This window comes from Coloeus monedula (genome assembly GCF_965178545.1).
Source record: "Coloeus monedula genome assembly, chromosome: 4".
In the NCBI taxonomy this organism is placed as follows: domain Eukaryota; kingdom Metazoa; phylum Chordata; class Aves; order Passeriformes; family Corvidae; genus Coloeus; species Coloeus monedula.
In genome coordinates, this window is record NC_138784.1 from 56,682,341 (window position 1) to 56,696,000 (window position 13,660).

The 13,660-nt window shown below is 37.1% G+C and overlaps 1 protein-coding gene across 1 annotated transcript in view; it reads left to right on the plus strand.

The window, feature by feature from the left end:
• MAPK12 (mitogen-activated protein kinase 12) overlaps nt 1-10,528 on the plus strand; it is a gene marked incomplete at its 5' end in the record, with an annotated part of 31,279 nt that extends 20,751 nt beyond the window's left edge. The window contains 8 exons of the mRNA XM_082280779.1: nt 267-296; nt 1,903-1,950; nt 4,957-5,071; nt 5,680-5,751; nt 6,342-6,421; nt 7,166-7,244; nt 8,798-8,971; nt 9,757-10,528. Coding sequence (XP_082136905.1) covers nt 267-296; nt 1,903-1,950; nt 4,957-5,071; nt 5,680-5,751; nt 6,342-6,421; nt 7,166-7,244; nt 8,798-8,971; nt 9,757-9,827 — 669 coding nt within the window. The 3' untranslated portion in view covers nt 9,828-10,528. The remainder of the gene's footprint in view (nt 1-266; nt 297-1,902; nt 1,951-4,956; nt 5,072-5,679; nt 5,752-6,341; nt 6,422-7,165; nt 7,245-8,797; nt 8,972-9,756) is intronic.
• Between the last annotated feature and the right edge of the window lie 3,132 nt (nt 10,529-13,660).

The following is a 13,660-nucleotide window of genomic DNA, read 5'->3' on the forward strand; positions in this document are numbered from 1 at the left end:
TATATATATATATATATATATATATATATATATATATATATATATGCATGCCAAAAGTGGTTTCTCATTATTGGGGAGGGAAAGGAAGAAATGCTAGTATAGTTATCTGAAAGTTAAAATCATAGCTAAAGGGATCTTCTGTGCAATAAATGACCATTTTCTAATTTCAGTTTACTTTAGCACCATGAAAAAGTACTTTCTCTCCTACCCCAGACAACTTTTTAAAGTCAGGACCTTAACTAAAAAAATACTTTCTCTTTTTACAGTATATTCACTCATCAGGCATAATTCACAGGGTAAGTGGAAGAACATGAAAGATGTCTGTATTTTGATAATGTGAGTGATGTTTGTATATAAGCATGCTCATAAATATGCCTGAAATTCCGTTTATCGGTTTTCTCTGTTGGTGCCTTTGGTTTCTTCTTCAGTGGGAACAAAAGGTGGCATGGCTATGTCAATGTAAGCTCAAGTTGCACTGAATACAGCTTAGATTTGGGGTTCCTGAATTACTTTGTGAAGTTGAGTTTTAAGTCCCCAGAAGAGCAAATAGTGTCTAAATTTAGATGAATAAAAGTTTTTTCTGTATTTTTTTTAATGAAGATTAAACTTAAAAACAATGATTAGGTTTTCTTTAAACATTATATTAGTGTTCAAAATTTGGGGGGAACCATAGAAACTGAAAATATTGTCCAAAATTATAGAACCTCAATTTTTTTTCTAAGCAAAATTAAGCATTTGATTCTTTTTGAGTCCTGTCTCTGTATAAAAGTCCACTTAAAATCACTTCTGCACTGTGAAGGAGTTCTGAATGATGCCCTTGTGGTACCAAGCAGCATATCTTCCCCCAAAACTGCATTAGAACAGAAATCATCCATTTCTAATGAAGTATCGGGAGCACCACAGAAACTGCACATTGTATAGTATCTTTAAGCTGGACACAGAAACTATGCAAGCTGACAAAATAAGGTATTTATGGTTTTATTCTTGCAACTGCTGGGATCATGGGCTAAACTTATCATTGCTTAGTCTTTTTTAAGGTCCCTCTGGACCCTTGAACAACTTGGTTTCATTATGGTTTTTTGCACCAAATTGTTTCTCTCCAAGGCCCCTCTGTTCTTAGAACATCTCTGTATAAAACAGGTGGATCCCTGTTTAAGTTCAGAGAGAAGATACTTCTGACCATCTTGTGCTTAAGTGTACCAAACAAAGATTTGAAAAAGCTGAAGGAAAATGTATTTTTGACTCTGTGTGTGTGTCACTGATGTTGCAATATCATCTTAGTCCTTGCCAGTACTCTTCCCTTTGCTAAACTTTACAACTGTGGAACATCATTAGATGTCCCTAAGGTGGCTTAAGAGACTTGAGGGAATACTTTTTTCATGTTGCAGTTCTATTGACTTTCTTAGGAAATTGATTTTTCCAGAGAAGAGAGCTTAGAGTTTTATGTAATATCTTGTTTGTTTCCTTCAGTACTCCTTCTATCAGGGTAAGGAACCTTTATAATGCATATTTTGATATGCAGCATGTACAATCCAGAACTATATATGTGAATTGTTAACCTTGTGGTGTTATTATTAAATGCAACAGGTTTATGTCCAAACCCCACTCACAGAAAAATGAGTGAATTCCTTCAGTGGCAAGTATTTTCCTGACTTCTAGCAGAAAAACAAACAAACAAAACAATTTGGTTTTTCTTAGGGAGAAAAGATACTGGAAAAAAGCCAAACATATGCAAGTTTGTGTCCTTGTTTGTGTTATTTGTTATGACATCATTTTACCTGTTGCTGTTCAAAATAGTTAACATAAAAACTATAAAACCAGAAAGAAGGCAAAGAAGGAGTACTTTATTGTCTTTCTGTAAAATAAAACGAAAATTAACATTCATTTCAAATGTGGTTGCAGGATCTAAAGCCTGGAAACTTGGCAGTAAATGAAGACTGTGAATTGAAGGTAAGGTATGTTTATTTGCAAAACCAGTCAGATGTGTTAGAAGACAGAAGACAACAGGTGCAGCAGCTGTAGACATGCTGGCTGGTTTCAGCATTGGGCCAGGCTTTTTGTTCTTGAATCACAATTGGCCTGTACATCCTCACAACACGGAATTTGAATGGGGGCTTTTGTGTCCTGATGTGTAAGGACACATTAGATCTTATGGCCAGGGTTTCCCCCTAAAAGAGACATAAGAGTTTATGGGAGTGATTTGGTTTTGTGAGAATTTCAGCTTTGAATAAATAGAAAAAGTCTAATTCTACAAGCTGGGAGATACAGAAGAGCAAAGGTTGTGAAGGACACCCTTAATTGAATAAAATAAAAGGTGATGTAAAGCACTACAAAAGTTTTTTTTAGCATACAGCATACAAACTACATACTTGCATGTACCCATTGTAATACAGCTTTTTGGTCTTTGGAGACTGACCTGAATGTTCCAGGCTCCTGTGATTTTAGAGTTTTCCTGTCTAACACAAAAAGCCATTGACTTTTCCTGGCTTGTAGGTAGGCCAAATGGTGAGTGGATCCCAGGGTGATGGGAAAAGAGGAAAATCTAAAAAAAGCAGTTGTATATGGTTGTCTTCCCTCCCACCCCCAGCTGCACAATTATATTTTGAGATGCAGGCCAGGTCTAAGACATTCTTTCATAATACAGTCTCCTGATGTGTATCTGCTCATTTAACACATTTTTTTCCGCACACTCTCCAAGTCAGTTTATGCAGGCACAGGATCAAGTTGCCAGGGGTAGTCCAACCATTTTCCCCCATGTCTGTGCACTCGGCAGCTTTCCTTGCATCAACTCCAGTGACAATGAGGCTGTAGGCAAGTTGGAACAATTCCTTGAATGGCTAATTAGTTAGTAGGCTATTAGTTCTATTTTTCACAGTGAGGTCTCTGGCTCCTTTATCTGATGCTCTCAACTCCTACATAAGTATCAGAAAAGTGACAGTGCAGGGTGCATGAGGGGAAATCACTGCCCTTTCTGTAGTCTCAAAGTTACAAGTTATTTTTGCTGCAGTCACTGAAGCAAGTTAGGAAAATTAAGTTTGCTGAGTCAAAGGGGAGCCATCCTTGAGGAGCTATGGGGAATTGGCTCATTCTTTCATAACTCACAAATTATAAAAAGGATTTTCAAACTTGCTCTGAAAATTACTGTGGAAGTTCCAGCTGAAAAGTTGAAGATTAGAGAGTGAGAATAAAAGTTTTATATGAAGATAGTGGTTGAAATGGTACCAGGTTAATATTAAGTACAAATAGGACACGCTTGTTCCTGAGCTTAATGAACATGTAAATGAAAATAAATCATGAAATTAAAACATAATACACAAAAATTCTTGCTGTCATTTTCTACTTTTACAAATATACAAAACCAAATTGTATTTTAGCCGTTTCCAACTCTATATGTCTCAAGCCTTGGTAGATAAAATGCCTAAAAGACTGCAACAGAATAGTCCGTACCACATCTGGCTTTGACCTATTACATAAATTTTTTTTCTTTTTCTTCCACCCTCCCTGCTGTCTTACTGGGAAAATATAATGTGTGCTGAATATGTAGAATATGTAGAATAAATTGGAAAGCCATATATAAAAGTGTATTTTGCCACTACAAATATTTTGAGTCTAGGAAATATACCCTTCAGTACCCAAAGAATCAGCCACAATCAAGTGCATTTAATTGGTACAAATAAAAATGTCTCCCTTTGCATTCTATTTCTGTTTTTAAATTGATTGGTAATCAGTAGTTAGGAGGAAAACAGGGAAATGATATTTCAAGTATGGCAATAAAGATAAGCCATAACATTTTGTAGTCTCGATTTGTGACTGAAAATATAATTTTCCTCTTTGTTAGTGCCAGGGAATGATGAAACTATCCTGAAATACTTTAGAATGTTTAATTGCAGAAAGCATTACAAAAACATGACTCTTGATACAAGATTGCTCAGGTGTCCCTAGTAAAAACTCCTGCCTGTCAATAAACATGTGCAGCCTGATTCACATGGCAACCTCTGGCTGGTCATGCAAATCTTCATATTTAGTTGTCTGTGTGTGACCATGATTTATCTTCAATAGAACTTTACTTACCCAAGCCTCCTACTTCTTATTAGAAGCACGAACTTTCCAATAAGTACAAACAGATTGTTGTTCCAGTAGTGGAATTTTCTTGCTGTTGGCTGCATCTTTTGATGGTCCATAGAGGTGGGCCTTCTTAAGGCAAATTTTGTAGAAGTTCACAAAAGGCCATAACATTCAGTTTTAATCTTGCTGCTGTACACATTGCTGTATCTAGAGAGAAATAGCTGAGAACCTTAGAAATAAGCTGAATTGTGCATAGCACTTTAAACAAAATTGCACTGATCTTGCATTTTTTACAAAAGGTTGCTCTGTATTTGATGCTGGAGGTTGGAGAAGACTTGGTGGGACTAAGTGATAGTAATTCCCTACTCTTGTTGCAGAGTTTCAGTGTGACCTAGAGGACATCTTCCTTTGTATGAGTTACTCATAAAGTAGAAATAACAATACCTTCTTACTTCAGAATTTTGTTGGAACACAGTCTTGAATAATTGTGCCACCTGGGACGTAAGAGCAATGGACACTGTCTAAAATGGGTGCTGTTCTTTTAGCTGTAACTTGATACAATGGTGACTCTGTGGTCAGGGAATTTTTTGCATTGAATGTGTCCAGTATCTTTTTAATTAATAAGTTAATAATTTATTATTTTCTTTAATGGTCTTACAACTTTTGATGGTGCTATAGCAGTATGTAACTTAAAAAAAAATTATTCAAACCTCTGTGCTACCTCTGTCTTGATTTTTAAAATGAGAACAAGGCACTTCAATGAGAAAAATATACAAAAATAAACTAATCTCTGCAGATTGCTCCAATTTTTTTTTCCTTACAGTTGTAAAGAACTGTATGAACTAGATAACGAGCTGTCTGATCTGAATGTTCTTTGTGCTTCCACTACAGATCCTGGATTTTGGATTGGCAAGGCATACAGACAGTGAGATGACCGGCTATGTCGTTACAAGATGGTACAGAGCCCCAGAGGTCATACTTAACTGGATGCATTATACTCAGACAGGTCAGTGTCTCTTTAGAAGTATCTTAACAGAGCTGAAGCATTCACTGAATCAGGTGATACATAAACAAGACTTTGTTTCTGAAATTAAAGAGAAATTGGAGGTGGAAATGACAATATAATTATGCATAATTTCCTTGTAGATAAATTGCAGGTAATCATGAGTTTAGGGGTTTTTTATGTATGTTTTCTGAGAGTAACAGAAAGTGCCAAGGTGATTAGAAAAAGATTATTTAAATTATACAGATGTGACGGTCTGGTCTCCGTTCTTGTGTTCCTCTAAATGTGTGGTGATTTTAACTCAGACGGGAAAATGGCAAATGGAGGGAATTCAAATAACACTAAGATAGCTATGGAAGTTTTTGAAAGCTTCCCATGTGCTTCTGCCTGTTACTGAGAAACTCATTCTGCATATTATGAGATTATCTCCAGTTTGCTCATTAGAAGGTCTGGTGGTTTTACTTGTGCTATTCATCATACTTGGCAAGGCACACATTTATTTTATAACAGGCTATAAAGGTAATTTTTATACTTCTTTAAAATATGTTTTAAATTAAATTTTATGCACATTTAAATGAACAAGGTAATGTGCCTCTTGGTCTTTTTTTCAGTTGACATCTGGTCTGTAGGTTGTATAATGGCTGAGATGATAACGGGGAGACCTCTGTTCAAGGGAAATGATCGTATCCTTCAGTGAATTTATGATACTGATGTAAGAAAATTATGAGAGGTTCTTATGTGATACAGTAAGTGTTCAAAAACTGATGAGTATAAATTGATATTAATAGTAAAATTCCTTGCACCTTTCTCATTAAATCATTCTTTCATATCTGTACCACTTTTGCACACCTGCCAATTAAAATTTGTATTACTGATTTTTTTCAGTAGAAGTGATCTTTGAGTCACCTCTCAAATCATCAAGTAAAGGCTCTGTGGTAATAGAAAACCTGTGTTTTTTGGGGTTTTTGTGCATGCAATACATGTATTGATTATTCAGATACTCTAATACTTTTGGACTTATCTAAAAATACAGAATAGGCCTGATAAGATTAGAAAATTTTGCAGATGATTCAGTTATGTGTTCCCAAATTATAGGATATTTTCTTTGCCTTTGCTAAGAAAATTGGAGAACTTTCATCTTTTATAAATCTTCTGTTCAGTCACTGAATTAAGATTTTTACATTATTCTCCAACAGCGAAGAAATGCATTATTTTTGCAGGATGCTTAATTTTCTAATGGTGAAAGAATTTGTTCCTTATTTCTGGTATTCAGATCTGGACCAACTCACAGAAATAATGAAAATAACAGGTACACCAACTCAAGATTTTGTTCAAAAATTGCACAGTCAAGATGTGAGTATTCTGCTTTGTCAGTTGGTTTTCCATGTCTTAATTTTACTTTAAGCCATACTCAGTTCTTTGACAGTCTGAGATAATACGTATTGACTACTGATATGGTCCCTGATAGTCCCTCTCTGCCTTGAAATGCTTTGTGCACCCACAATAGCTACTGGAGATGGGGGGTGAAATGACAGAAAGTTATCAGAACATTATTTATGTATTTCAAGATTCCAGTGTTTACCATATAAACAGCTGAGCTGATACATTGCAACTTTTATTGTAAAGCTACTGAAAGCATGAAGATATTCAGAAAACCCAGTTGTTTGCAAATGTCTCTTTCCTGTTCTTACGTTAGTGTCCTTCTAGTATCCCGAAGCCCTTACTATAAAGGACCTAAATTTATTCATTAGACTAACTGTACAATTTAAATATTAAGGAACTACTGTATAAGGTTCACTTCTAGAGATTGCTGTAAACTCACTATGACATTCTTTCAAATAATTCATACATATTTATTTGAATAAATATATTAAAAATGGAGCACTAATAATTAAAGCTTTCCATTGTAATTTCTAAATCATGGTTTTAAAGCTTGATTAAAAAAAATTCCATTCAGGAAGAAGGTGAATAGCATCAGAAAAAATGCGTTTGTACAATTTGCTGTCAAAATATTGTTGAGTTACCTATTAAGCATATAGTTAATGTCACATTACAGAGGTAGCAAAGATCTAATTTAATATCCATGTTTCTTTTAAGGCAAAAAACTATATCAAAAGCCTTCCAAAAGTCCAGAAGAAAGATTTTGCATCCATCTTGAAGTATGCAAATCCTTTGGGTAAGACGGTTTGTGTGGATGTTCACAGCTTGTTCTTGTGTTTGCATTGGAGGCAGCTGCAGTATCAGTCCTGTGACAGGTGATGTGATGGTTCTTGTGCTATTCTGTCTCTTGCTTTCCATAATTCATACTTGTGATTGTAGCGGCTGAACTTTGCCAATTTTAAACCTTGCCAGGAATCAGTTGTTTCTTAGAAACAACAACAACAAAAAAAAGTATTTTGTAATTTGGGTTTCAATCTAGCACCCGCTCATTGGTTTTACTTGAGCAGTTTTCTCAAGAGCCCTGGCAGATTAAGTATATGTAATAAAATATTCTCTGTACTGTATTTGAACTATAATTCTGAAAGCTCAATCTGATCTGCAGTTGAAATACAAGAAAATGGAAAGCTGACATTTTAGTAATGGAATTAATACATCCTGAGAAACATCTGTGCATTCCTGAGAAGCACTAGCGTGGATTTGATAGATATAAACAGCCAGAAGAGCATTCCAAGTGTGCATAACTGTGACATGACCTGAGGCAGCCAGAGCTCTGAAATGACTCTCCCTAAGCATTATCAATTCCCCAATGACCTAAACACTCCCAAAGCCAGTTTTGTTAGAATATTAATTAGGATAATTTAATTTTCTCAATTTAAGAAGTTAAAATTTTAGGTTCAGATACAGTAGAAATAAATCTGATTAATAAACAACTTACTGCATGGTTAGCTCAGTGACATTCTCAGCTACAGCAAGCTACACATTTCCATTTAGTTTTTAGGATGTCTCTCCTTATCATTTCTGTGGCCATCTGGCTGCTTCTGGTCTGGGATAGGAGTTGAAAGAGAATATACGTGGCAAGCAGGAGTTGAAGCATCCTATCCCACCCTTCTACCTCTACTTCCTTTCAGCTGCTCCAAACCCAAGAGCATCCTTTCAGGACAGAAAAACAGAAAATAAATCATTCATCATACCTGTTTACACTAGTCCGTTTTGACAGTCTAGCAATGGATCTGATCCAAAATCCACAGGAGGGAAACACATGAAATTTTAATGGATTGTTTTGGCGGAGGTTAAAACCACGTAGCAGATAAAATCAGCTCAGATTCTGAGCATGGACGACTAACTTGTCTTCGTGAACTTCAGAGTGTACTTGGTTTGGATTCGGTGACACAGAGCGCAGTTCTTGTTCGCTGTTCACCTGTTCATTCAGCTGCCGTCAGGGGGTGATGTACCTTAGAACCACAGTCAGTGGCAGTGATTGACGACACCTGGGAAAGCCCCGAGCACAGCGGTCCTGTAGCCAGAAGCTGGGAAGTCATTAGTGGAGATGTTTTCTGTATTGCATACAGAAGCAACAGAACACCTCTGCATTGCATCAGGCTTTGTACACATCCCAGCTTGCTCACAACACTGTCATGCAAAGGGGCCCACACTGGCTATCACTGGACACCCAATGATTCTGCTTTATAACTCCATGTATTTATTTGAAATACCTCCAGGGCAATATTACCGTGTACAAGTGAAATCAGGTGTGTGATTTGAATACACTGTTGGTTTTCTGTGCAATAGCTCTAAACCTTTTGGAGAAGATGCTGGTGCTGGATGCAGAGAAGCGAGTCACGGCAGCTGAGGCTTTGATGCATCCTTACTTTGAACCAATTCATGATCCTGAGGAAGAAATTGAAGCTGAGAAATATGACGACACATTTGATAATATGGATCTTCCACTAGATGAGTGGAAGCGTGAGTTTAATTTTGTGATGTTTTCAAAAATAACCAGTTTGAAAGGCCAAGCAGAAATAAAAATGTTCTCCTTTACAAATTAACTTCTCTGCTTTTTATCGAACAGAGTAAATAGACACCTTTAAGAAAAAGAAATGCTACTGATAAGCCAGTGTTCCTCATATCAAGTCTTTGTGTAAGGATCTCCAAAGGTTTCTTCTCTGCTTCCTAACAGAGGCTGTCCTCCATTTCCTTAATGTTTCTGTCCTCCCATCTTCTGCAACATAGAAAAGCAACCATTTCTCTAACTTGCCTTCCAGTGGATAGGGCAGGTGAACAGATTGACTGTTGCCTCTATAGGACTGCAGTGGTTGCTGGCCTTAAAGTTAGATTCTCAGAGAGAGAAAAAACATATCTGTGTCAGCAGAGATTTAAGTCTAATCTTATTTTCATCTAAGGTCAGAGGTTTGTATTTTGGCTTTTAAGAGAGGACCTGACTTTTAAATCTAATGTGCTCAGTAGCTCTTGCTGAGAATATTGCCCACTTTACTCAAAAGTCAGTGCTCACATCCCTTTGAAAGCATTTCAGTATTGGGCTACTTTTTCAAATCTGAAATGGCGAAAAAATGGTCCTTGATTCCCTTGCTTTTTGTACACTTCCTCTCTTTTTGCCTGAAGAGGTCTCTCTCTTCCTGAGCTAGATCAGAGCCCAACCATGCCGAAGTTGTACCTTGCTCATTCATGTTTGTGCAGCTCCTTTTCTCATTAGACCATACCAATGCTATGTCTGTTCTGTTGTTTTGCAGGCATTACATATAAAGAGATACTGAACTTCAAGCCACCACAGACATTGGATTCAAAGGAGACAGCAGTGTAATTGTATGGCTCAGTATTTTCAGAACTCTGAGGAAGGCAGAAAAGTTGTAAATGTTTGTGACATTTCAGGTGTATAAAACTTTTTATAAATAAACTCTGTGTAATCTGTTTCATCTGCACTGTAAGAAAGAGCAATGTCCTTTACTCTGCATGTGGAAGTTGGTGCCTTTGGGAGTAGCATTTCAAAAATATCCAGAAACTTATTTCTGCCTACAACTTCTTCCTTCTGCACAACAGGACTCAGACTGCAATAACCTGGTGCTATCACCAAAAGATCAGGACTAATTCTTCAACTCAGAGATCAGAAGAGTACAAATTACCACCCCAAGCAAGCTACACAGTATGTCAGAGATCTGCTGGGACTGCTCTCCCAAGGCCACTGAACCGTCTTGAATGCAAGGAGTATTCGTGTGACTTCCTCTGGAATATTTCACTTTTCTGAGATGCCTGGGAAGGCTAATCATCTTCTGTTACCTCAGGCACTGCAGTGGGTAGCAGAGACACAGCCCAAATGAATGCCTGCCTCCCCTGTCCTGTGTGAGTGGAAGAGAACCTCAGAAGTGTTGATGTCCTAGATTTTTTTCAAAATAACCAGCACAGCAGGACAAGATTTCATAAACTCACTAGGTGAACAGTCACTGGATATATAATCACTGTATAATATTTTTCTCTAAATACAGTGCATTTTCTTTGTATAGTAGACTAGGGATCAAGGATTTCCAGGGAGAAATTCTTCAGATTTTCTAAAATTTTGTAAGCTCTCTAACATCTTAGTATTGAAATTATCTCAGACAATGTACTGGTTATAGAATCAGCAGTGCTGATTTGAAAACTTAAGCTGCATGTGGGTCACTGTCTAGAAAATGAAATGAGGACCAAAATGATACACTGCAGCTCTTTATCAGGAATACCTGCAGCAAGCTGTTCTTTTCATAGTGTACAAAGCTATTACCAGGTAAAGAATAATAATTATTCCTATTTTTTACCCTTTTGAACTCATGTGGAAAAACCTTCAGACCTTCTATTGAGAGGTACTTTGGCAAAAGGAGTCAGCTTCTTGATGGGATAGATTGATTAGATGCTTCATGAGTTCCTCTTACTGTCATGTTACTGTATTTTCCTAGGTGCTTTGTTTGTAAGGGTCACTGAGGTGGGAAAAAGAATTGGCAACAATTGGGAAAAAGAAATTCTTTGTGAAGAATTTCTGTGTGAAATTGCTTGTCTTTCAAAAGGTAGTGTCTTTACAATTGACTGTTTGGATGTGGGTTATTCCCAGTGTAATACACTGTGGTGTGTTAGTACTGAATGAAATGAATGTGAAAGAAGACATTTGATATTAGCAGGTAGTAACTGGAAAAAAAGAAGAAATTACTTGAGGGTTTTTTGCTTTAATATCCTATATAAACCATAAGTTTAATAAAGGCACAGTTACTTTATTTCTTTCAATGAATGTTTGAATTAAACACCTGTAAATATTAGTGTTTGTTTAAAAATTATTTGTGACGAGCGTTGATTAGCTGAGGTGGACACCTAGAGAGACTAAATAGTAACAGAAACCTTAAATTCATGTATTTGACAAGTCGTTAAAAACTACAGTTTCAGGAATGTGTGGGAAAAAAGGCAAAGAATGTGAATTGAATAAAAAGGTTTTTCCAAACTACAGGTTCCTCACAGAGGAAGGCACACTTGATAGTCATACCCCATTTTGCACTACGGACTATGCTTGGTCTACACTTCTATGTTAAATAGAAACTTTGATTTTTACAGAATAGATGTTTTCTCTTAGGATCATGCTCTGTGGTCCTCTTAAAAGTCATGGGAGAAAAGTGCCTATTGGAATTAGTGGTGTTGGCAGACCCAGTCAGTGGGAAATGAAAAATGTCAAACACTTACTTGAAAATGCTGCCTCTATATTTTAAATGGATTTCAACATCCTAAATTGTAGAAAATGCCTGAAGTCTGGAGATAATGCAGATGGCTCAAATGTTACTCAGACTCAGAGGGAGCATTTTTTTAATTGAAAAACTGCTTTGCATTTTCTTCCTAAAGGCCAACACTTCAGTGGGCATTTCCACAAAGTCAAGCGCTGAAATCCTCCATTGGCTGTGGTTACCTTTGCCCTCTCTTGGTTTTAACTTAGCATTGGAGAAGCAGACAGCACACGTGAGAAAGACATAAGAAGATAATAAGTTTTTCTTGGTAGTGGAGAAATACAGAACTCTTAAAGTAACTGAAGACCTTGGTGCATATGTCAGCAAAGACAGAAGTACTGCTGTGCCATTAGCAAACAGCAAAGGCAACATCAAGTTGGTCAAGCAGTTTCTCTGAAGAGATTGAATTCTGCAGAAATGGCTCCAGATGACAGTAGAGCTCATTAAAAGAACTGTGAGGTGAAAGCAGAAATAATTTGCAGCAGAAGCAGCTGCTACTCCAAAGGGAGAGAGCAGTTCCTGTGTTTTTATTTGCTATTCTTACTGGTGCTAAGCAACTCAGGTATAAGAACTCAATTTCTGTTTGCCTTAAAAGAGAAATGTAAATACATTCTGCATGTACATGAAATGTGTTGTGACAAATAAAGGTTGGGAGTTTGTTTTTTGACACAATAATGGTCTTATCTTCCCCATATGTACTCCCAAATGTATAGTCAGTACTGAAAATATTATTTTTGGTAAAGGGTGCTATATGAAGTAGGGTATGAAAAGGGTACCTACTAGTAGTGTAGGTACATTTCATGCAATATTGGCTGCTGACGTAGTTTCTTTTGGAAGTTAGTCAGACGCTAATCTTTCTCTCCTTTTCCAAACTTGGGAGTTATCAAAGAGCTGATCTGACTGTACTACTGCCACCAAATTATTTCTTAACAGCTTCTTGGATTTCACCAGGCATCTCTGCTTTGTTCTGAAGGACAGGATTTTGGTCCTTAAATGCAGTTGCATTTCTCAGCCTGATTTTAAAAGCCAAAGATTGATGGTCATCAAGCATGTACATCTTTGAGTCGGACAGCGAAGTTTGAGTTAACAGTGTTCCAGAAGGATATATGAGGCTCACATGTTCCCTGACTGTTTCAGGGAGCAAGATTGTCCCCTTAAGTATTAGTCTTTGTTGCATTGAAGACTCACCAAATGTCAAATTTTGATAATGCGGTGTTGAGGGCCAGATGTGGTTCACAACTTCCTTTCTTAACTATTTTCTCTTTTTTTAAACAGGATATTACTGAGGTACATGCTAATGTGTCCTGCAAAATGTGCTCAGAAGATGCACTTTGTTCTTGATTTGGAATTACTGGGCATATGAGCTGGGTGGGGTTCTTTGAATTTCCTACTTTCTGATCTGCTGTTCAAAAACGAATACCAGATGCTTCTGGTCTGTTTCAGCTAAGGTTGTCAGAGAATGAAGCATCTGTTAGATGCTATCAGTCCCTGGATCTTGGTATAAAATAGCCATGTGTTTTGACAGTCCCTGTAGGTACCACAGAAAAGAATAGGGGCTCAAAACACCTGCTGTCTCTGCTGATTAATTCTCCATCTCCTGCGTACTCTGGGGGCAAGTGGTTGTATAAGTCAAACAATACCAGAAGCAGTTTCACGCACAGCCACATTTTAAATCTCCTGTCTTCATAAGAACTCAGAAGCCTGAGTTGGAGAAAGATCAAGGGAGGAGGACTTCCATCATACAGATATTCTTTGAAACTTCATGGACTACCACTTAATGAGCAGCTCTTGTGCACAGATCATTTGCAGCCTGTGGAATAGTAACATCTGAAAACTGCATTTTCACTTAGCAACCACCTGCAGCTCTGAGGCGTGGAACTGATGTATGCTTTTTAGCTACCAG